Source organism: Phyllostomus hastatus, unplaced genomic scaffold (genome assembly GCF_019186645.2).
Source record: "Phyllostomus hastatus isolate PE091 unplaced genomic scaffold, TTU_PhHast_1.1 phas_scaffold_1224, whole genome shotgun sequence".
Lineage (NCBI taxonomy): Eukaryota > Metazoa > Chordata > Mammalia > Chiroptera > Phyllostomidae > Phyllostomus > Phyllostomus hastatus.
In genome coordinates, this window is record NW_025334008.1 from 217,884 (window position 1) to 240,892 (window position 23,009).

Consider the following 23,009-nt stretch of genomic DNA (forward strand, 5'->3'; position numbering starts at 1 on the left):
TGTGTGTGTGTGAGAACAGAGCGAGCGTGCGAGTCCCTCCCGCTCCGGCTCCTCCAAGCCGCGGCGGCCGCGCCACCCTCCGCCCGCAGCCTCCCTCGGCCCTCCGTACCCAGCTGAGGGGGGTGTTGGCCTGGGTGGGTCCGCCCGGCCCCCAGGGGTCTCTCGTGCTCCTGCCATCCGCCTGGTGAGGATCTGTGGGTCCGGGTGTCTGGGGCTGGGCTGGTGGAGGGGGGGTGTGTCTGTAAGGGCTGCGGCGGCGGCGGCGGCGGCGGCGAGGGAGGGAGGGTCTGCCTGTCCGTACGGATCCCGAGCCGCCTGCCTGGGTGTCGCGGGTCCCCTGCTTTCCCCCCGCTAGCCCCCAAACCCCAGTGGATGGTGTGTACCTGGGCTCTGTGCCTCCTGCCTGCGTCCGGCCGCGCGTCTGGCGTCCCTGGCTGCCTGTGTGTCCTCCTGTCTGTCGCACAGCCCCTGACGGCAGTGGCAGCCCGGCCCCCATCGGCCCCCCGCGTGTGCGTGTGTGTGTGTGTCTCCCTTCTCCAGCTCCGGGGGTGTTGAAGGGAATCCCAGGGAAGTGAGGTGGTGCGTGTGTGTGTGTGTTTCTGCCTGGGTTTCAGAGTGGGGGCGCCCCTGGGGGGGGGTCTGGAAGTGGCCAAGCAGAGAAGGGGCAAGCAGTTCCCCAGACAGGCCGCCTCCCGCCCCTCACACAAGCACACACATCACCACTGGCTTCAGAGGTGACCCAGACAGATAGACAGACAGATACACAGACGCTGGGGGGGGGGGGCGCTGAGGGCACAAAGGGGGGGTGCGAATGAGCCAAGGAGAGGCGGGACTGGACACATGGACAGGGTGGGGGGAGGAGCCGGGGCTGAGGCAGCAGAGGGGGGCAGCCCGGGTGGGCGGAGGGGGATCCCCACGGGGTCGGGGCGGCGAGAGGACACCCCGACAGCCTCCGCAATGTCCGGGGCCCAACTTCCAGCGCAACATGTGTAGCGGCGTCCTCGCCTAGTCGGGGTGGCCGCAACCTTGGGGGACAGACAGGGCAGGACGGACCGAAGAAGAGGAGGGAGAGCCGGAGCTAGGGACAAGCAGGAGGTCCCCGCCGTGACCGCTGCCGCCCCAGGGCCTGGCCCCCCAGCGGCTCTCTGAGCCCTCCGCGGAATCTTCGGGTCGCTGGACTCCGGGTTCCGGTCCTAGCCACCCCGCAATCCCCCCCACAGAACAGGGTCATGAAAAGGTAAGTCCGGGGTAGGGGATGCAGGGGTGGGGGTGGGGACGTGGACCCCCCAGATCTAGGCCGGGGAAAGTTGGCCCTGGGCCTCCGGGAAGGGCTGGGCGGGGGGGGGGGGGGTTGAATAGTGAGCAGAGGTCTTTGTCTCCCCTCACCCCCACCAGCTGCCTTGTCTCTCGGGGCTCTGCTCTGCTCCCTCTCTTTCTGGTCTCTGAGTCCCTTTTCCCCGGTTTTCTACACCTCAGACTTCCCCCCCCCCCACATTCCTCTGACACTTTGCTCGCTCTCCCGAGCCCCATCTACCTGGCACCCCGCACACCTACCCCCATCTCCCCATCTCACCGTCCCTCTGCACTCCCCTGCCCGCATCGGTCCCCCCCCCACCTCACTGGCCCGTCCCTCTCCCTCTCTCCTCTCCCTCTGCCCTCCCTTCTCTGAGCTATGAGTCTGCTATTAATACCCCTGCCAAGGACCTTGAGGGCATCCAGGCCCCAGCACCCCTCACCCCAAGCTACCACCCCTTCCCCAAGGTTCTGGAACACCCTCCCAGCCTGGTCTGAGCACCGGGATCAGGGTGGCGAGAGAACGGTGCTGTAGGTGGGGGAAACGGGACACCGTCTGCCGCACGATGCGCCGGGAGGGCGGGCTGTTGATCCAAGTGGCCTCTCGTCTCTTCTGAGATGGATTGGGGGGAGTGACAGAGTAAGGGCACCCTAGGAATCTCTGGCACCCTCCTCCTCCTCGACTGGGGGTTCAGGCTGTGCTATGGACAGCACCCGAGCCAGGCAAATGGGGAGGCTGGAGCTGGTGGGGGGAAGGGGCTGCCCAGGATGTTGGGACTGATGGGGTTTGAGGCAAAAGGGGGACGCTTAAGGGAAGAGAGGGCTATGGGCCTGGACTCCTGGTTTCTGGGCAGAGTGAAGGCTGGGCACCTGGATTTCTGAGTCTAGAGACAGAAGGGAGCTGGGACCCCTGCGTCCTGGGAGAGGACAGAATGGAGCACTGGACTCCTGAGTCCTGGGCGAGGAGAGAGCCGAGAGCCGGCACTTCTGAGTCTACTGGAGAAGTTGGAGGGTAGGGCTTCTGTGTCTGAGGTTGGAGGGGGCTGGGGCTCCATCTCCTGGGTCCCTGACTGGGCAGGGGACCAGACTCTGGCCCCATGGGGATGGGAGTGGGACCTGAGACTCGTGAGGAGGTGGAGATCAGGGGCCTGGACAACATGATCCCTGAAGGTGCAGGTTCTGGGGATGGGGCCTCCAGAGTCCCCTGGAAACTGGGGGTGCTGCTCTCAGTCCCCTGAGGGTGGGAGACTGCCGTCTGAATCCTGTATGGGAGCAGATGCGGTATCTAGCCTCCCAAGAAGGGGGAAGCTGCCCTCCTGGGCCTCAGCAGGGAGCAGCTCCCCGGGGTCCCCAAGGACAGAGGCCAGGCAGGGGTGGCTTTGAGAGGCAGAGAAGGGGTTGAGGAGTGAGCAGCCACCAGGAAAGGAGGAGAGAGGAGTGTTAACCCTGCCGGGGCCAGGCCACAGCTGTGGGTTATTTTGGGGCAGAGTGGGGGGGCTATTCTGAGCGCTGATTGAGCCAGCTGCTTGGGGAAGGGCAGAGGAGAGGAGGGACATGGGGAGCTAGGAATGGAGAGGGACCGCCATCCTAAAAGCCCCCCACCCCCATTCCTGGGAAGACTGTAGCCCAGGATCTCTGGGAAGGTGTGTGTTGGGGAGGGGGCAGGCCCCTAGGCAGGAGAGGGGGGTGTGGGCCTTTCCCCCACTCTGGCTGTCAGTGGGCTAGACAGGCCCGTGCTACCATGGCAACCAGACAGCAGCCTGATTGACAGCCAAGAGAGAACCCTTCCTTGCCTGGACCCTCACTCCTTCAGGAAGCCCCTAATGCAGGCTATAAGCTCTCTCTGGGACCTGGGAGGGCAGACCCCCCCAGTGTCCTCCTCCCTCAGACCCAGAAGCCGGGAGTCTGGGCTCTTAGCCCGACCACCCTAGGCAGCTAGCATTCAACAGGGGACACAGGAAGAGACGCTGTATTTCCTCTAATTTACTAAATTGCTCTGGGCTGGGAGCCAGGGACCCCTGTCCCCAGCTCTCCGCAGCTGTGCCACCCAACCCCACAGCCCACCCTGGGCCGTGACTCTTTCTAGCTCCAAGAATGGGGGAGCAGGGACCTGAGTGAGGGGCCCAAAATGGGCTGGGGGCTGTCGTCTAGGTGAGGGGTAGGGTCACGGGGGCATTTTCTCTCCTTAGGGTGCCCCACTAATTTCTTTTTCTCTCTTTCTCTTCCCCCACACACCTGACCCCTTTTCCCTTTCTCATCTTTCCCCCCCTCACTTTTTTTTCTCTTTTATTTTTTTGATCTCTCCTGCCACTCGCCTTCCCGGCCTTCCTTTCATGTCTGTGCTGGACACCTCCCTGGTGGGGTCCTGATCCCTGCCTTGCCTCGCTATTTCTGTCTGCCCGTTTTCTGTCTGCTCTGCCTGCCTCCTCCCTCCACCTCCAATCCTGCCTGGTTCTCCATCTCTCATGTGTGCTCGTCTCCTGGTGGCCGTGGGGTCTCTGTCTTCCCGGGTGTCTGTTCATCTTCCTCTCTCTGTCCAACTTACATCTCTTATCTCTTCCACCTTCCTTCATCCATCTCTGCATCTCTCCTGGCCTCCCTAATACTCCCTCCTCCTTCTTCACTCGGTCTCATCTCCGGCCCCTTTCTCCCTGTCTCTTCTCCCATCTCTCTCCTGACTTCTGTCGCTCTCTCTCCCTATCTCTCTACTGGTTCTATCTCTTTCCCTATCTCTGGACCTCTTTTTCTGCTCCCATCTCTGTGGGTCCGTTTCCCATCTGCCCTGTCTCATCCTGTACCTTGTGTCTTCCCCACCTCTGTATCTTCCCCACCCTATACCCACCACCACTCTCCATCTGGGTCTCTCCCTCTGCCTGAGTCTCTCCCTGTCTCTATCGCCCCAATCTTTCCCTCTCCTCCCTATCTCTGCGTCTCTCCCACCCTGTACCTCCTCATCCTCGTGTATCTCTTTCTGTATCTTGTCTCCCACCACTGTGTCTCTCACTTATTTTTGTCTTTTTTTCTACTCCCGGTGTCTCCCCGTCTCTGTGTGTCCTCCCCTTCCTTCCGTGTCCCTCCCCGACCCTGGTGCTCAGAGGCCGCCCGGCGGGGCCCGCAGGCGATGCGCGGCGCCGGTGGCCCCGGCGGCCCTCGGGGCCCCGCTAAGATGTTGCTGCTGCTGGCGCTAGCCTGCGCCAGCCCGTTCCCGGAGGAAGCGCCGGGGCCGGGCGGGGCCAGCGGGCCCGTTGGGGGTCTCGGCGGGGCGCGGCCGCTCAACGTGGCTCTCGTGTTCTCCGGGCCCGCGTATGCTACAGAGGCGGCCCGCTTGGGCCCGGCCGTAGCGGCTGCTGTACGCAGCCCGGGCCTGGACGTGCGGCCGGTGGCGCTGGTGCTCAACGGCTCGGACCCGCGCAGCCTGGTGCTGCAGCTCTGCGACCTGCTGTCGGGGCTACGCGTGCACGGCGTCGTCTTCGAGGACGATTCACGCGCGCCCGCCGTCGCGCCCATCCTCGACTTCCTCTCGGCACAGACCTCGCTGCCCATCGTGGCCGTGCACGGCGGCGCCGCGCTCGTGCTCACGCCCAAGGTGCGCGCGACCTGCGGGAGGGAACTGGGGCCAGAGGCGAGGGGCGGGCCAGTTGCGGAAGGGGCGGGACCGTGACCGTGGGTGAGGGGTGTGGCTTGGAGGGTCAGCTTTTGGAACGGGCCAGGTGGTAGGGGTCAGGTGTAGGTGGGGGCGGGGATGACTTGGAGGGGCGTGACCCATAGAATAAGCTGGGGGTTTAGGGGTGGGGGGGGCCTGCCTGGGGACTTCATCTAGAAGCAGGGTCTGACAGAGGCCAGTTTATGGGGAGGATTGAGGATTCTATGGAAGAGTGAGTGGGATCTTGGGAAGAGTCGGGACCAGCCAGCGAGGGGCGAGACTGAGAGTGAAAAGGGACCTGCCTGAGATGACAAGATCTGAGGGAGGAGTGGGATCTGGGATCAGCACGGGAGGAGTCACTTGGAGAGGAATGGGATTCAGAGAGGGGTGAGGTCTGGTGAGGAGGCAGGAGCCAAGAAGTCAGGGACAGGCACCAGGAAAAAGGGGTATTAGGTACTGAGGGACAGGGAGGCTCGGCCAGAGGAACATGGGGTCTAGAGATCTACGTAGACGGACAGGGCCATCGGTGACAGGGAGGAGTCATTAGTGAGAAGTGGGCTCTGGAGCGGTAGAACCATACAAGTGGGCTTGGGGGCGTGGTCAGTCAATGAAGGGCGGGGCTACCAGTGAGAGGCGAGTCCAGGGACCCTGCAGAGCCTGTACTCTGTACTAAAGGGGCCGTGTCTAGAGAGGAAGCTGGTCCTGGGAATGAGGTTTGAGCCAGGGCCAACTCGGCTGTAAAACGTGGAAAGCGAGAATCCAAAAGCTGGGCGGGGGAGGATGAAGGCTCAGCCACGGAGAGAGAGGTCAAAGCCAGGAGCCTGCAGGAGAGGCTGGGGCAGAGGCTGGAGCTGGCTGTGGCCTGGAGAGAGACCTGCTTCCGGAGGTCGCAGGAGGGGCCTGCTGGAGTGGACTTCCGGTAGCAAAGGGCAGAGCTGGAACTAGCCTAGTGTGCAGACTGAGAAGGAAAAGGGGTCAGCAAACCAGGAGGTGCAGGAAGGGGCGGGGCCTATTCAGGAGTGGAGCCAGTGTGACAGAGTGGGGCTGCCAGAGGATGGGGCCACCTGAGTGAGTGGAACCTAAATCTCCACCAGCTCCCTACTGTGAGTGCTGGTGGCTTTGTTCTGGGACTCTCCTGTCCAGAGCATTCTGGGAAAGGCCTCTGTCCAATTTGCTTTTTCTTTTTGGCTTGGCACTGCCCATAGATTTGTAGGCAGATCACCTTCAAGGTGAATGTATTACCAAGAGATGGGGTCCCTCATGCTTCCATTACTGAGGACTGTGATCTGCTCTGTTTACTGTCTCGTAGTCACTGTGGCCCACAGTGTGTACACGCATTCCCTTCTGGGAAATGTAGTCTTCGGATGAAATAGAGTGGTCCTCACAGCTATATCTGGGCCCCCATTGAATGCTGGGAGCGTGGTCTCCTCAGCACACATCCACCTGCAAAGGGCAAGGTCCTGTCGGGGTTTCACTGCATGCTGGAAGACCTCATACCTGCAGGCCAACTGCCCTCTTCCCTGCCCTTCCAACCACAGGCACACGCCTAGGGAGTAAGTCCTCTTGCTCTTCTCCTTGTGTTTCTGGGGGACTTCTAAAGGGCTAATTCTGTGCCTGGGGTGTTTTAGGTTCTGGAGAATACAATTGTAGAAGGAAAAATAGATATGCAAAGTCCCTGCTGGTAGAGCTTGCATTCTAACTGGGGAGACAACAAAACCCAAACAACATAATAAAATCTGTCCTGGAGGACAGCAACAGGATGTTGTAATGACCGACATGGGCCTTCGATAGCTGACAGTCAGGGGGCCTCCCTGAGATGCTGACAATGAGCTGAACCTGAGGAATGAGGAGGGGTAGGTCCGTAGTGGAGGAGCTGGGGGAAAGTGTCCCCAGGAGAGGTAACAGCTCATTTGAATAGCCATAGGTAGCCTGTGGCTGCCATAATGGAAAGCCTGTAAAGCTGAAAGGAACCTGATGTGTTTGAGAAAGAGCAGAGAGGTGGGGGTGGCGGGAGATGAGATCAGAGAGGCAGTGGGGTCTGGTTCATGCAGGGCCTCAGAGACAGCTTTGGCGTTGACTCTAAGATAGAATCATTGGTATTCAACCAAGAAGGGATGCGATCCAATTAATATCTGGAAAAGATCATGCTGGCTGCTGTCTGGAGAATGGACTGGAAGATCCAAGAATGGAAGCAGAGATGGGTTAGGAAGTTGTTGTCATTGCCTAGGCATGAAACTGGTGACAATGAGCGTTGTGATAGGGACAGTAATGAGGTGTGAACAACCGGGGTTATTGTTGAACAGAGAGCCAGGAAGACTTGGAGATGGCCTGGGTGTGGGCATGAGGGAAAGAGAAGGAAAGGGTGATTTAGCTTTGAAACCTGAGCATCTGGGTGAGTAAGGAAAAGACACAAAGCAGATGTGAAGCGATGGGGAGATCTAGAATTCTGGCTTTGACTCGTTCGTTTTGAGATGCTCTTGGAGACCCCAGGGGAGATGTTTTGAGTGCAGAGGTGGTGGTGGGAGACAGGCATCTTCAACACCCCCAGCACTGTCCAGTGGAATGTTCGTCGGTGAGGATGGCCTAGATCCGCTCTGTCCAGCATGACAGCCACTCGCCATGTGTGAGTGTTGGACACTTGGCATGTGGTTAGTGCAACAGGGTGCTAAATTTTAGTTCATTAAAATTTGAATAGCCAACAGTTGGCTGATGGCTACCATATTGGATAGTGCAGGAGACAATATTGAAACCCGTGGATCTGTATGAGATGACCAGGAAGAGGGGACAGAGAAGGAAAGGGAAGACTAGAGCACTCCTATGTTTAGAATTCTGACTGAGGAAGGGAGTTCAGCCAAGGAAACAGACAGGAAGATAGGGGACAGGAAGATAGAAGGCAAACCAGAGAAGGGCAAGTCCACGCAGCAAAGCTTCTTCCAGGTGGGACAGACAGTACCTCTAGCGCCCTCACTGCATGCTGGGAGATGTAGTCCCTCTCAGTGGATGCTGGGAATTGTAGTTCCCTTGCTGGATGCTGGTGGATTCATTATGGTGATGCTGGTCCTCTAACAGATAAACCCCTACATCATAGCAGCTTACCCCAGCAAAAGGTTATTTCTTATTCATGCAAACTCCCAACAGGTGTTCCTGACTGGAGGTGGCATGCCTCCAAGTGGTGACTCAGGGATCCAGGCTCTTCCTTCTTGTGTCTCTGTAATCCCCTAGGACTTCAGAGTTCTCTTCTGGGTCCTCTGCCTCTGCTCCTAAACAGGGAGGAAAGTAAGATGCATGGGGGAGAGTTGTAACGGATGAGCCTAGAACTCAGTCATGTGGCCAGACCTAACCCAGGCCTAGCTCTGAGCCCCAGCGGGAAAAGGAAGCAGGCTTGGCGAACAGCTAGGATGTCTGTCACACTGAGAGCTGTGACCCATCCATGATGGGTGGGATTTGTGGTCCCTTTATCAGCTTCCGGGAGACGAGGCCCCCTTTTGACCACTGGGAATGGTGACCCCCTTGTCGGTTGCTGAAGGCCCCTTATTGTCTCCTGGGAGCTGAGATCTCAGCACCAGGAGACCTGACGCGCCCTTCCTCCCCCGGCAGGAGAAGGGCTCCACTTTCCTACAGCTGGGCTCCTCCACAGAGCAGCAGCTTCAGGTTATCTTTGAGGTGCTGGAGGAGTACGACTGGACGTCTTTTGTCGCTGTGACCACCCGTGCCCCTGGCCACCGGGCCTTCCTTTCCTATATCGAGGTGCTGACCGATGGCAGTCTGGTGGGCTGGGAGCACCGTGGGGCGCTGACGCTGGACCCTGGGGCGGGTGAGGCCGTGCTGAGCGCCCAGCTCCGCAGCGTCAGCGCCCAGATCCGCCTGCTCTTCTGTGCCCGTGAGGAGGCCGAGCCTGTGTTCCGGGCGGCCGAAGAGGCTGGCCTCACTGGGCCTGGCTACGTCTGGTTCATGGTGGGGCCCCAGCTGGCTGGAGGCGGGGGCTCGGGCTCCCCTGGAGAGCCCCTTCTTCTGCCAGGAGGCGCCCCACTGCCTGCTGGACTGTTCGCAGTGCGCTCCGCTGGCTGGCGCGATGACCTGGCCCGGCGTGTGGCAGCTGGCGTGGCAGTAGTGGCCAGAGGCGCCCAGGCTCTGCTGCGAGACTACGGCTTCCTGCCCGAGCTGGGCCATGACTGCCGTGCCCAGAACCGCACCCATCGAGGGGAGAGTCTGCACAGGTGAGTGGGGCAGGGGCGGTGGGCAGGTGTGTGGGGAGACTCCAGAGCCTGGCCACACGGGTCACGTCTCCTCTCAGAGTCTCAGTCTCCTTTTCCGTAAAATGAATGTAACTGGGTCTCCTTCCCGGGGTTAGATCAGGTCATTTGGAAAAAGCACCCGAGACACAGAGACACAATGAGTGTATTATGATATTTCACGATTTTAAGGTGCACATGTTTTCAGTTTCATGTCTTTGAAGTCCAGATGTGTCTTACAATTGATGGCTTCTCGTGGTTTAATTGGAAGTGCTTTTTTCTTTATAGTACATAGAAACGATACATCTTCTAGTTGATAGCATCCTAGAAAATACCCCAGGGAGTATGAGCTGAATTTCAGTAATAAAAAGGCCCCAATGGCCCTGGCTGGTGTGGTTCAGTGGATTGAGTGCCAGCCTGTAAACCAAAGGGTTACCAGTTGAATTCCCAGTCATGGCACATGCCTGAGTTGCAGGCCAGGTCCCCCGTAGGGGGCGCACGAGAGCCAACCACACAGTGACGTTTCTCTCCCTCTCTTTCTCCCGCCCTTTCCCTCCCTAAAATTAATAAATCCTAAAAATAAATAAATAAAAAGGCCCCAACGGCCCCGACATGGTAGAAGTTTGTTCCTCTATCACTTAAGAATCCGGAGATGCGGAGTACAGGTTATCAGGAGACCCCACTGCTCCGCGTGGCCCATTCAGGGCCCCAGGCACCTCCACCTTGTTGCTCTGCCATCTCCTCTCCCTACAATCGAAGCTGGGTCGGTGGCAGATCTGAATTCCAGCTCGTGAGAAGGGAAAAGGAGGAAGTGGAGAGCAGTTTCCTTTTGGGCAAATGAGGTGGAAGGAAGAGTCTAACATCCCATTGGTGAGAAGTAGTCACGTGTCCAGGGCCGGCTTATTGGCGGTTTACAGTCAGACGTGGATTCTGATTGGTTAGTGCCTGTGGGCGGTACTGATTGTTGGATGTTTTCAGTGTGGCCCACGCTAGTTCCCAGGGCTAGCTGCAAGGAAGACTGGGGAATGTGGACGCTAGCTGGACAGCTGTGTGCCCAGCGTACTCACTATTATTTTATTTTATTTTAATATTTTATTTGCTTATTTTTAGAGAGAGGAAGGGAGGGAGAAAGAGAGGGACAGAAACATCAATGTATGGTTGCCTCTCGCGCACCCCCTACTGGGGTCCTGGCCCACAACCCAGGCATGTGCCCTGACTGGGAATCGCATCAGTGACCCTTTGGCTCACAGATCGGCACTCAATCCACTCAGCCACACCAGCCAGGACCACACCATTATTTTAGAATAAAATAGAATATAGTGAATAGAATAGAACAAAGTGGTGGAAAGCAGCATCTCCACCAGAGGAAGCTTTGTGAGTGGGGACATTGATGAGTTGGGTGACAGAACAGTGAAAGGAAATACATATACCCTGAAATGAGCTGAGGAAGAGGCGAGAGTGGGAAGGAAAACCTAAGGGAGGAGAATTGAGAACTGGTGAGTTGGGAATCAGGATCCAGGGACAAGAGAGTGAGAAAAACATCCCTCGTTCATAAATACTTACTGAATTCAGCCCGCTAGGAACTAGGGCTCATGCTGGGCGCTGAGAACACAGATGAAAAAGACCATGGACGTCTCTTTAAAGAACGCAGGGTCCTGTAGGGGCGGCAGACACGGATGACATGAGGACAACGCAGCGTGAGGCTTGCAATGCTGCAGGTTAAATGGGCATCATGGGAGCACCGGGGAGAGCACTGTCTAAACCAGGACAATTTGGGTTGCAAGAAGCAGAGTCTCATTCAGGTTTCCTCAGGGAAAAGGGGGTATATTGGAATGACAAACAGTCACTGAAACCCAGATGCCAGGAATTGACAGCCCCTCCCGCACCCGCCCCTGGCTTGCCACTCCCCAAGGCTGCCTAGTGCCTTCCTTACCAACCCTTACCCAGGATTCTGCTTCCTCCTAACACTCATAATTTCACTCCTCCCATTCACCACCCATCCCTCCAAATGTCACAGTCAACATCCTCCCAACAGGGGAATTTGATTGGTCCCAATCAGCCTTCCAAACTGGGCTACACAAGTCACAGGTCAGCCTACAACGTTTTCAGGAGGAGGAGATATGTAAATTGAGGCATAAAGGATGAACCACTCACTCGCTCATTCATTCATTCACTGAAAATCCCTTTCCTGAGAGTGCTTTAGGCACAAGGGTACATGGTGTTGGTTGGACAAGGCCGCTGCTCTCACAGAGCTTACAGTCTCATAGTGGATAAACAAGAAAAGGAAGAGCCCTAGCAGATGTAGCTCAGTAAATTGAGCGCCCACCTGTGAACCAAAGGGTCGCCAGTTCAGTTCCCAGTCAGGGCACATGCCTGGGTTGCAGGCCAGGTCCCCAGTGAGGGGCAGGCAAGAGGCAACCACACATTGATGTTTCTCTTCCTCTCTTCCTTCCTCCCTTCCCCTCTGTCTAAAAATAAATAAATAAAATCCTTATTTAAAAAAAGAAAAAAGAAAATAACAAGGGGCGATAACTTCTGAGATGAAAATAAAACTGGTGGAATGTGGTAAGAAATGTCTAGGGTGCTATATTAGAAGAGTTCATCAGGAAAAGTCTTCCTGAGTAGGTGAAATTTGGAGGTAAAAAAATAAAGAGCCATGGCTGTTGTGGCTCAGCGGATTGAGTGTGAGCCTGTGAACCAAGGGGTCGCCAGTTCGATTCCCAGTCAGGGCACATGCCTGGGTTGTGGGCCAGGTCCACAGTAGGGGGTGTGTGAGAGGCAACCACACATTGATGTTTCTCTCCCTCTCTTTCTCCCCCCTTTTCCCTCTCCCTAAAAAAGTAAATAAAATCTTTAAAAGAAAATTAAAAACCAACAAAATGAAAGTTAATTAAAAATAGAAAAAAAGAAGAAAAAAATAAAAGAAAGAAAGCCATTGTGGCTGGAGCTTACTGGGCAAGAGGGAGGGGCTGTGACTAAGAGACAGGGCTCACACAGGGCTTAGCTCATACAGGGCATAAAAAAAAAGATTTTATTTATCTATTTCTAGACAGAAAGGGAGTGAAGGAGAAAGAAAGGGAAAGAAACATCAATGTGCCGTTGCTTCTTGCAAGTCCCCTACTGGGGACCTGGCCTGCAACCGAGGCATGTGCCCTGACTGGGAATCGAACCTGTGACCCCTTGGCTCACAGGCCCCCGCACAATCCATTGAGCCACACCATCCAGGGCTCACTTAGGGCTTTTAAGGGGTTTGGATTGGATTCTAAGAGAACTTGGGAGTTCACCAAAATGAGGGAGTATTCCAGGCAGGGGAACAGCATTGTGCAAAGGCCCAGAGGGGAGGAAAACTTGGGCAGGTTGGTGGTACAACTAGCTCAGGGCAGATGATGGCAAGAGAATTAGGGCTCGTGCAGTGAGGAGGCTGTGGAGGTAGATGGGGCCAAGCCGCGAGGGCCCAGAACACCAGGGTGAGAGTCTTGGACATAGTTCTGGAGCACTGGGGAGCCATGGGTGGGTGAAGAGCAGGGGAGAGGCAGAGTCAGTTTTGGGTGCAGAAAAGCCCTCTGGGGCAGACTGGGGAACAGAGTGAAGGAGAGAGATTGGGGACTGAAGGCCAGGCAGGAAGTCCAGGGGGGCTATGGGGATGGAGGGCAGAGGACAGAGCAGAGAGATCCCAGGGGTGAGAAGGATGGGGCTTGCAGACCAATGGCCTGGGCAGGGCAAGTGAGGGAGCAGCTGAGGATCGGGCCCAGTGACCGGGACAATGTGACAGGCCTGCAGAGTACAGGGTGTCACTGCAGAGTGAAGGTATCTGGGGCTCCAGAGACCCTCGGGGGCTTCTCTGAGGGACGTTTGAACTGAGCCTTGAAGACGTAAGAATTGGTCAGGACGAGGAGGGACAGATGAATGTTTTCCAGGCAGAGAGCACAGCGCTTGCAAAGGCCTAGAGACAGGACACCAGTTGGTATGTTTGCAGACATTCAGCGTTGGTGGGGCACAGAGCAGGTTTGGGGGAAAGAGTCTGAGGATGAGAAGCAATCAGAGATCGTAGGGCCAGAACCCTCGGGGTCTCCACCACCTCAGACCCAGGCTGAGGGCCTGGGGCCTTGGGTGGGTGCGCTGGGCAGTGAGGGGAGGGTCCCTAGCACAGCAGAGTTTTGAGGATCTTGGAGGAGAGATTCCACCTGGGGGCTGGGGCTCATCAGTAGAAAGGGGACTTTTTCTGTTTCAGCCACCAAGGTCCACTCCAGGTCCCCGCATGTCCCCTCCCTTCCTCCTGGGCAGGTACTTCATGAATATTACCTGGGACAACCGGGATTACTCCTTCAATGAGGACGGCTTCCTGGTGAACCCTTCCCTGGTGGTCATCTCCCTGACTAGAGACAGGACCTGGGAGGTGGTGAGTCCCATCCCTGACCTCAGACATGGGAGACAGCCTGGACTCCTGGGTCCTGCCAGAAATGGGGGCCAGCTCCCTGGCCTCTGGCCTCTGGCCTCTGAGGGAGAAGGAGTGGGGAGCCTGGGCCACGAAGGCCCCCAGGGAGGGGGAAGTGTCCCTCCAGGAAGCCTGAAGCCCCTCCTCTTGGCCAAGGTTGGCAGCTGGGAGCAGAAAACTCTCCGCCTCAAGTACCCGCTCTGGTCCCGCTATGGCCGCTTCCTGCAGCCAGTGGATGACACGCAGCACCTCACCGTGGCCACGCTGGAGGAGAGGCCCTTTGTCATTGTGGAGCCCGCTGACCCCATCAGTGGCACTTGCATCCGGGACTCGGTGCCCTGCCGGAGCCAGCTCAACCGCACCCACAGGTGACAACCGTGATCCAGGAGTTCCAGCTTCAGAATCCTTCTCCCTCGAAGCCCAGTAGTCCTGGCCCCAGTCCCCTCCTTCCTTGGCACCCAGGACCCACACCGCCCTCCAGCTTGGTGACTTTGGACAAGTCCCGTAACTCCTCTGAGCCTCAGTTTACCCAGAGAGCACTAACCTTAGCTTTAGCCGCTGCTTGTTCCTCCCTCTGTAAGGCGAGGGGAGCTCCAACGTCCCCAAGCCTGCTCGTTCCCCGCAGCCCTCCGCCGGACGCCCCCCGCCCAGAAAAGCGGTGCTGCAAGGGCTTCTGCATCGACATTCTGAAGCGGCTGGCGCAGACCATCGGCTTCAGCTACGACCTCTACCTGGTCACTAACGGCAAGCACGGGAAGAAAATCGACGGCGTCTGGAATGGCATGATCGGGGAGGTGAGGTGGCAGGGACGCGGTGGGGCCGGGCCAGGACAGGGGTGGGGGGCAGGGGATGGGTGGAGCGGGAGGGGAACCCTGGGTTCAAGGGGTCGGGACCCCAAGAGGAAAACTCTGTGGCACGAGGGGCGTGGTTAAACGGTAGATACGCCTGGACTTGAATAGGCAGGGCCTCCAGAGGTCCCTTGGTGGAGGGGCGGGGCCAGCAGGATGTAACTCCTAAAAGGAGGCGTGGCCAGGAGGACGGAGCCCAAAACCCTGCTGCAGGAGCTGGACATGGCCAGGGCCACCTCTTCCCACCCCAGTCCCAAACTTCACTGCCACCTTTCCTGCCCCACTCTGCGTCCCCCTCACCCACCCACCCACTCTCCTAGCCTCTCTCCTAGGCTGTTACTGGTCTCCTCCCAGGGCGAGTATTGCCTGCCTCCCGTTCTACCTGGCTGAGCTAGCCGGGTTTGCTCACCTCCTCCTCGCCCTGACCCCAGGTGTTCTACCAGCGTGCTGACATGGCCATCGGCTCCCTCACCATAAACGAGGAGCGGTCCGAGATCGTGGACTTCTCCGTCCCCTTCGTGGAAACAGGCATCAGCGTCATGGTGGCACGCAGCAACGGCACTGTGTCCCCCTCCGCCTTCCTCGGTGAGTGTGGGGCCCTGACTGGCGCAGCCGTGTGCCCCAGTTCCGTCTGGTATCACCTGTGCTAGCGGTGTGACTCCAGCGAAGTGGTCTCACGTCTGAGCCTCAGTTTCCTAATCTGTAACACGAGCAGAGTAACTTCTGCTACCAGAAGCATCTTGACCATGAAGCTAAGGAGTTTCTGGAGGCTTCTCTTGCATAGCTTCTTCATGACCCCGTCCCTGGTTTTGTATTCATGATCCTGGATTCTTTTCTCTTAAAGAGAACCCTCCAAATGGTATGAGCTTCAGGCCCCACAAAATCCAAGTCTTCTCTGGCACATTCATGTGAGATGAGGAAAAGAGATTCATTAGCATGGCACTCACACTTGTAGTTGCTCGACTCACCCATCAGACTGTGTTTAGTGAGCACCTAGTATGTGGCAGGCTCTGAGCCACACACAAATCCCTGCCCTCTAAGGGCTCTTAGCGTCCTGGGGAAGACAGAAAATATACTCTGAAGCAGTGGTGTCAAACTCATTGTCACCGGGGGCCACATCAGCCTTGCAGTTGCCTTCGAAGGGCTGAATGTCATTTTAGGATTGTATAAATGTAACTACTCCATAACAGTTAAGTGAGAACTCAGCGCTGCCGGGTAGAAACAAGGTGCCAGGCCAGATAAAACAAGGTGGAGGGCCAGATTCGGCCTCTGGGCCTTGTGTTTGCCACCTGTGCTCTAAAGGGATACAGGGACAAAGTCACTTCCGGTGGTGACAAATACAACGATAAATTAAGCTAGGGGAAGAGAAGGAAAGGAATGGGACTGGGGCCGCTGTGGCTGGGCAGGCGGGCCCCTTTGAGGAGGTGACTAGGTCGTGGAGATCTGTCTGGAAAAGCACTCTAGGCAGAGGGAAGAGCAAGGACAGAGGAGCCAGGTGGGAATGTGCATGGAGTATTTGTGAGATCCAGGGAGGCCTGTGTGGCTGGGGGAGGGGCAAGAAGGAGAGGGGTGGCAGGGGAGGACCGCCTGGGGCCACAGCAGATCACCTCAGGCCTCGGTGGGAAGGTTGGGTTTTACACTTTCCGAAACAGCAGGGGTTTTAGGTGGTGGTAGAAAGGTGGCAGCGAGGGCAAGTCAAAGAGACAGGCTCGTGATGTGATCAGGAAGCTGCCACCCCGTGGGCTGGTGGCTTTGAGGTGCACTGGAGCAGGATAGGAAGCTGGTTTCCTGAGCCTGGGGCAGGCGGAAGGAGACGTGTGCATCCGGCCAAGGGAACGGCATTCCTGTCAGTGCGCTATCTGAAGTCTGAGCAGAGCTCCCGGGAGGGGAAGGTGCTGAGAGAAGCAACGTCCATCCTCCGTGTTTTGTTGTCAGTATTTTTCCCCAGCGATGCCTCTTGGGGCTTCCTCTTCGTGCTAAGGTCTCTGCAGGGCACCTTGAGATGCACCACGTGGGGCCCCTGCGTCCAGCAGAGGAGTGACAAGGTCATGTGTATGACCCACTGTGTTGCCCAATGGAGACAACAGACATGTCCCCAGCTGCTGCAGCAACAGTCCAGGGTGGTGACTCTGCTGTGACAGGGGCAGTCCTGGCCACTTGCACTTGGCCCAGGGAGATCAAATCAGCCAGTGCTAAGCTAAAGGAAATGGCTTATTGTCAGTGAACTTCCAGAGACAGTGTGAGGAGTGAACTTGAGTTTGACAGACACGACAAGATGGCCCCTCTGGCAGTGGAGCTCTGGGGACCGAAGCAAAGAGGGTGTGGCTCATTCTGGGAGCTGTGAGTTCTGGGTGGTTAAAAATATGGGTTCTTGTGTGGTTTTTTTTTTTTTTCTGTAACCACAAGAAGTACTTTAAAGCAGTGGGTTCTTGAGAGAGTCATCAGCCTGGAGAGGAGGGTGGAAGCAAGGCTGAGGGCTGGGGCTTTGTCCTGGGCTGCAGGGGAGCCCCCAAGAACTGTGCACTGGGGAGAGGTCAGGTCATGTCTGGGTGCAGAGAGAGCCTCTAGGGCCATGGGGAGGGGGGAATGGACTTGAAGGGACAGACTGGAGAGATGGTCCAGGACAGAGGACAAGGCCTGACCCCAGGGTGGGGCCTGGGGACCAGGCTGGGGGCTGACAGCCTGTGGCAGGTGAGGGAGAGAAAGGGCGGAGGTGAGGATGGCAAATAGGAGTCGGGTTGTGAGGGGAGGGGGGCAGGGCTCCCAGGATGGGGTCTCTCGGAGCTGGTGCTGGGCTCAGTGTGGGACATGGATGCCGTGGGGGTGGGGTGGGGGCAGGGGGAGATGGAGACTCAGGTTTGGGGCTCAGGAAACACACTTAAGAGACCGTTTCTATGTGGTGGCTGAAGCCACAGAAATGGTGGAGATGGCTGTCGTTGAGAGGGACTGGCTCCCTGAGGCCTGGGTGGACAATGAGGCTGTCCCCGAGATGGGAAACCTGGGGAGGGAACAGAGGGAGGATGACACGGTCTGATCTGGGCTGCACCCTGGTTGCATGTCTGTGAACCCCAATCTTTGGCTTGGCTGAGCCATGACCATGCACCCCCTTACCCCCAGAGCCCTACAGCCCCGCTGTGTGGGTGATGATGTTCGTCATGTGCCTCACTGTGGTCGCGGTCACTGTTTTCATCTTCGAGTACCTCAGTCCCGTCGGTTACAACCGCAACCTGTCCACTGGCAAGCGTGAGTCCCCTTCTTCCATCACCCTACCTCAGAGCGTCTGGACCAGAGATAGAACTACATTTCCCAGCAGGCATTGGGTAGAGCCACAGCCTCTTGAGGTGGCAGAGGCCTCCGGGGCCACTGGGAATTGTAGTTCTTTCTGCTCCATCGAGCCAAAGGGATTTGGGGTCCATGTCCCCCTTCCCTCCTGGCCCCCTGCAGGCCCTGGTGGCTCAACCTTCACCATTGGAAAATCCATCTGGCTGCTCTGGGCCCTGGTGTTCAATAACTCGGTGCCCGTGGAGAACCCCCGGGGCACCACCAGCAAAATCATGGTGCTGGTGTGGGCCTTCTTCGCCGTCATCTTCCTTGCCAGCTACACAGCCAACCTGGCCGCCTTCATGATCCAGGAGGAGTACGTGGACACCGTGTCGGGGCTCAGCGACCGAAAGGTGTGTGTGTGTGTGTTTGGGGAAGGGCGAGTTGGCTGGGGTCGGAGGTCACAGAGTTTGTCGCACCGCGAGATTCCTGGCATCTCTTCCCAGAAAGCGTTCCACACAGTAGAATTCTGGAGCTCACCATGAAGCACCCCAATATTCCCAGGGGAAGAGTGTCCCCAAATGGTCTAGGGGCAGTCTCGCCAAACGGTCTAGACCACCATTTCTCTCAAACTGTGCTGAAGAACTAATTTTGGAAATTTCGAATCCAGTGAAGACCCGTGCTTTTGTAAAATCCAATAGAAATGATTGACTAGAAAAGTGAAAGTTAAAACCAAGACATGCAAAATTCAAACCCAGATTCATAATGTATGAGGTTCAACAGACATACAATTATTCTGTCAACTTACCGTAAGTGCTGTCACTCTCGATCTCTGTGCTTGCTTCCTCGCGGGCCACCCTTTGTTCACTGGGTGTCCTGACCTCTTAGAAGGTTGGAAAATCAATGCCATGAATGGCCACAAGCAATTTTTTTTGAACGGAACGGAATAGAATAGAAAATACGTTTGACTGCCTCTCATAAAATAAGGATGAGTACGGTCTCATGAAACTTTCGTCTCAGTCATGCACGCACCTGTGTGGCTGCGTCTGTTGTTAGATCGTGAACTGTTTCTGAACAGAGGGATAAATAACCGCTACCCCAGCCACCCGTTCCCGTGCCAGCCCCTGACCCCTGGGACGTCCCGTGATCCAGCAAGTTAGGGCTTAATGCCCGGCAGGTCAAGGGCCTCTGGGACTCTTCTTGAGCTCTGTAACCAGGGATTTTTTTGACTGGACCACGATCAGCCCATGCTGGGTGTTAAATATTTCAATATTACTGATTGTGTGTGTGTGTGTGTGTGTGTGTGTGTGTGTGTCTGTCTGTCTGTATCTGCAGATGTATAGCTATCTATAGGTCTGCGGGTGGCGAGTAGTGTTTGCTATGCTGGGCCACTGTGAGCAAGTTCGAGAAACCCTTCTGTACTGGGGTGTCCCCCTCCCCCCTCCCCCTGTTGGCGAGCGTCCTCCCGAATGGAGCGGAGCGTCTGGGTAGAGGATGCCCTCACCCAGATGGCCCCGGGGGGACACCGTTAGTAACTCTCCCTTCCGCCCCAGTTCCAGCGGCCTCAGGAGCAGTACCCGCCCCTGAAGTTTGGGACGGTGCCCAACGGGTCCACGGAGAAGAACATCCGCAGCAACTACCCCGACATGCACAGCTATATGGTGCGCTACAACCAGCCCCGCGTAGAGGAAGCGCTCACTCAGCTCAAGGCAGGGTCAGCGCAGGCGCGGGCCGGGGGAGAGGGAGCGGGGCGGGGCCCTGAGGATGCTTGGAGGTGTGAGGGGTCAGAGGTCCTTTATCAGCCTCAGAGGTCAGCCCAGGGTGGTTCAGCTTGAAAGGTGAAGGTCACTTCAGCTTGAAGGTGGGCGTGAAGTCCCCACAAGCAGGGTCCTTCTTACGGTTTTAGGGACCCAGTAGTTCAAACCCTAGCTTTGTTCCTTTTTGGATGTGTGACCTTGGGCAAGTCATTCAATGTCTCTGAGCTTCAGTTTCCTCCTCTGTAAAATGGGGATAAAAGGAGGACTCACCTCAAAAGGTTGTTATAAGAACCACTATCATGATCATTAGTTAATATGATATATTATTTTGTTATTATTGTTAGTTGATTCATGCCAAACACTCCGAGCAGTGTCTGGCACACTGTAGGTGTTTGCTGCTATTGTCTTCATCCTCATCCTCATCATCATCATCATCATCATCATTGTCATGGCCAAACTCAATGGAATGACTATTTGGATTATGTTGTCGTTTATTTTTTTAACATCAGGTCCCCCAACACAGGGATAAGGTTAAGTTCTGGCCCCCAGAGTACATACAGTCTGAGGCTGCAACAAAGCCAATCACCATAACTCTCCCTGTCCCTGCGTCAGTCACTCAGCATGCATTCACTTCCTACACTAGGCTGTGGACACTTAGATTGCCATTTGTGTCCTCAGGGAGCTTAGGGGCTGGAAGAGAGGTCAAAAATGAACTATGGATGTGCAAGCAGAAAAATCAGAAAGACACGGTGAGCTAGAGCATGACTGAGCTGGGATACACTGACCCGGGTGTTCAGGGAGGGCCTCTCGGAGGAGGCGACTTGAGCAGAGCCCTGAAGGAAGTGAGGGAGCTAGCCAGGTGGACTTGGCAAGGTAGAGCCTTGCAGGCAGAAGGAGCAGGGTCTGTAAAGGGCCTGAGCTGGGAGTGGTAGTGGCTCATTGGAGGAACAGGAAGGAGGCCAATGTGGCTGAAGAGTGGAGGGCAGATGAGTGGACGTGGGGTGTGGCCCTGGAGTCTAAGGCCGTGGCTGAGTTTTATTCAAGGGGCAGTGAGAAGCTGAGGGGAGGAGGGACTTTGAGTAGGGGAGGGGTGTGATCTGAATACTGTTTGTAAATGCCTCCTCTGGCTGGGGTGTGGAGATGGGTGCAGGGTGGCGTCAGTGCGATGGGTGGGTCTGGCTGTCCTGTTCTTTAGAGCACCTTTCCCCAAGGCCCGCCTCTGCTCATGCCTCAGGTGGCTGCTCCACCCGGATCCCATTTTATGGTCCCTGTTTTATCTATTTCATGATTGACCACTGTTTGGACTGGAATTGTTAGGCTGCAGGAAAAGACACCCGATCAGTCTGGTGCATGTAAAATGGATGGATTTGCATAAGGGTACAGCAGAGTCTCTCAGAACCAGTTGTGGAAAGTAAAGCTAGGCATTCATTTATTTTTTAAAAATTTAAAAGGGCCCTGGCTGGGTAGCTCAGTTAGAGCATCATCCACATACAGCAAGGTTGTGGGTTCGATCCCCGGTCACAGCGTATATAAGAAGCAACCAATGAATGCATTAATAAGTGGAACAACAAATCAGTGTTTCTCTCTTTGTCTCTTTCTCTCCCTTTCTTTACCTAAAATCAATTTTTTTAATCTTTAAAAAAAAATTAAGCCCTGGCTAGCATGGCTCAGTGGATTGAGCACCAGTTTGTGAACCAAAGGGTCACTGATTTGATTCCCAGTCAGGACACATGCCTGGGTTGCAGACCAGGTCCCCAGTGGGGGCGTATGAGGGGCAACTGATCTCTCCCTCTCTTTCTCCCTCCCTTCCCCTCTCTCTAAAAATGAATAAGTAAAATCTAAAAAAAAATTTTTTTTAAGAGTACCAGGCACAGTTCTGCACTGGATAATGATAGTTAATAGGTGTCCGGGATCCACTAGGGTGCTTAAACAGAGGTTTCTTCATCTCTTGCAAGAAGTCCAGGGCTGGTGTGATAGCTCAAAGATACCATCAACAATCCACACTCTCTCTATTTATTTGGCCCATCAATCTTGAACCTCAGACCCGCACGCTCATTCCGGCTGCCTCATGGTCACAAGATGGCTGCTGCCCCTCGGAAGCACATCTTGGTCCTGGGCAAGAAGGAGGAGGAAGAGTAAAAGAGTGGAGGATTTTCTCCCGGCAAGATTTTGCCTTTTTCTTGGGAAAAGTATGCTTTTCACAGAGACTTCTGGTTATCTCTCAGAATGTGTCTGATGGCTGCTCCCCGCTGTAAGAGGGGCTGGCAAACTGAGTGTGTTAGTCTCCCAGCCTCTGTTGTGGAAAATGGCAAAGGGAGAGGTTGTAAACGGAGATTGTGGGAGCGAGTCATCAGCCAGGGTCATGCCCTCGTGCAGTTTGTATTCTGCCACCTAGCAGCTTCTGTCTTGCGCCTTGCCTTTCTCCAGTGCTCTGTCATCTCTCTCCATGTCTGGGGGTCACACAGTTCCTGGTCTCCCGTCTCTGGGTGTTCTTTCCATGCTTTCCCTGCACGCCTCTCTTTTCTGATGGTGCAAACTTCAGCACTTTCTTATCAGTCACCTCTTTTTTCTCTCATCTCCGTAACTGCTGTTCTCTCTGCCCAACTTCAACCCCTTCAGGGAATTGCCACTTTCTCCTTGACCTTGACCCTTGCAGCATCATTAACATGAGGTAGGTTTTTGGTTTTAGATTTTATTTATTTATTTTTAGAGAGAGGGGACAGATGGGAGAAAGAGAGAGAGAAACATTGATGTGAGAGAGAAACATCAATCGCACTTTGACCGGGGACCAAACTCACAACCCAGGCCTGTGCACTGACCAGGAATCGAACCAGCGACCTCTCACTTTGTGGGATAATGCCCAACCAACTAAGCCACACATCACAGGTCAGGGCAAGGTGGGCTTTGGTTGAAATAGGCTTTCCCTTCACCACAACTTTGGACCGGCCTAAGAGTACACACGGAGGCATACACATCGTAAATCAAGCCAGCAGGCTGGCAAACCATCAACTGGTTGGATCCTGCCACCTTGACAAACATTCCTTAACAAACAGGCTAGTAAGTTAGTTCAAGTTTAGAATTCTCAGAGTTCCATGAGAGAACCTGACTCCTTGTCTTCCGACCTGCGTCTTTTTTTCTTGCCCTTCCCAGCTTCTCAAGGCTGCCTGCATTCCTTGGCTCAGGGCCCTGAATCATTCAGACTCTGCTGGCACTGTCCCACGTCCCCTCCTCTGATTGACCTTTCTGCCTCCCTCTTACAAGAACCCTGTAATGACATTGGGCCCGTCCAGATAATGCAGGATCATCTCTACATCCTAATATCCTTAATTTAATCATATCTGGAAAGTCTCTCTTTAAAAAAGAAAAAGAATTTAGCCCTGGCTGGGGTGGCTCAATGGATTGAGCACCAGCTTGTGAACTGAAAGGTCACCAGTTTGATTCCCAGTCAGGGCACATGCCTGGGTTGCGGGCCAGGCCACCAGTGGGGGGACATGTGAGAGGCAACCACACATTGATGTTTCTCTCCCTCTTTTTCTCCCT

The 23,009-nt window shown here is 55.8% G+C and overlaps 1 protein-coding gene across 1 annotated transcript in view; it reads left to right on the forward strand.

Moving 5' to 3' along the window:
• Nucleotides 1–4,414: 4,414 nt before the first annotated feature.
• The window catches only part of GRIN2D (glutamate ionotropic receptor NMDA type subunit 2D), a 36,123-nt gene continuing 17,528 nt past the window's right edge, over nt 4,415–23,009 (forward strand). Inside the window, exons 1-9 of the mRNA XM_045856363.1 lie at nt 4,415–4,879; nt 8,534–9,153; nt 13,453–13,567; nt 13,760–13,971; nt 14,229–14,397; nt 14,883–15,036; nt 17,569–17,694; nt 17,896–18,125; nt 19,266–19,426. Of these exons, the coding sequence (XP_045712319.1) occupies nt 4,415–4,879; nt 8,534–9,153; nt 13,453–13,567; nt 13,760–13,971; nt 14,229–14,397; nt 14,883–15,036; nt 17,569–17,694; nt 17,896–18,125; nt 19,266–19,426 (2,252 nt within the window). The remainder of the gene's footprint in view (nt 4,880–8,533; nt 9,154–13,452; nt 13,568–13,759; nt 13,972–14,228; nt 14,398–14,882; nt 15,037–17,568; nt 17,695–17,895; nt 18,126–19,265; nt 19,427–23,009) is intronic.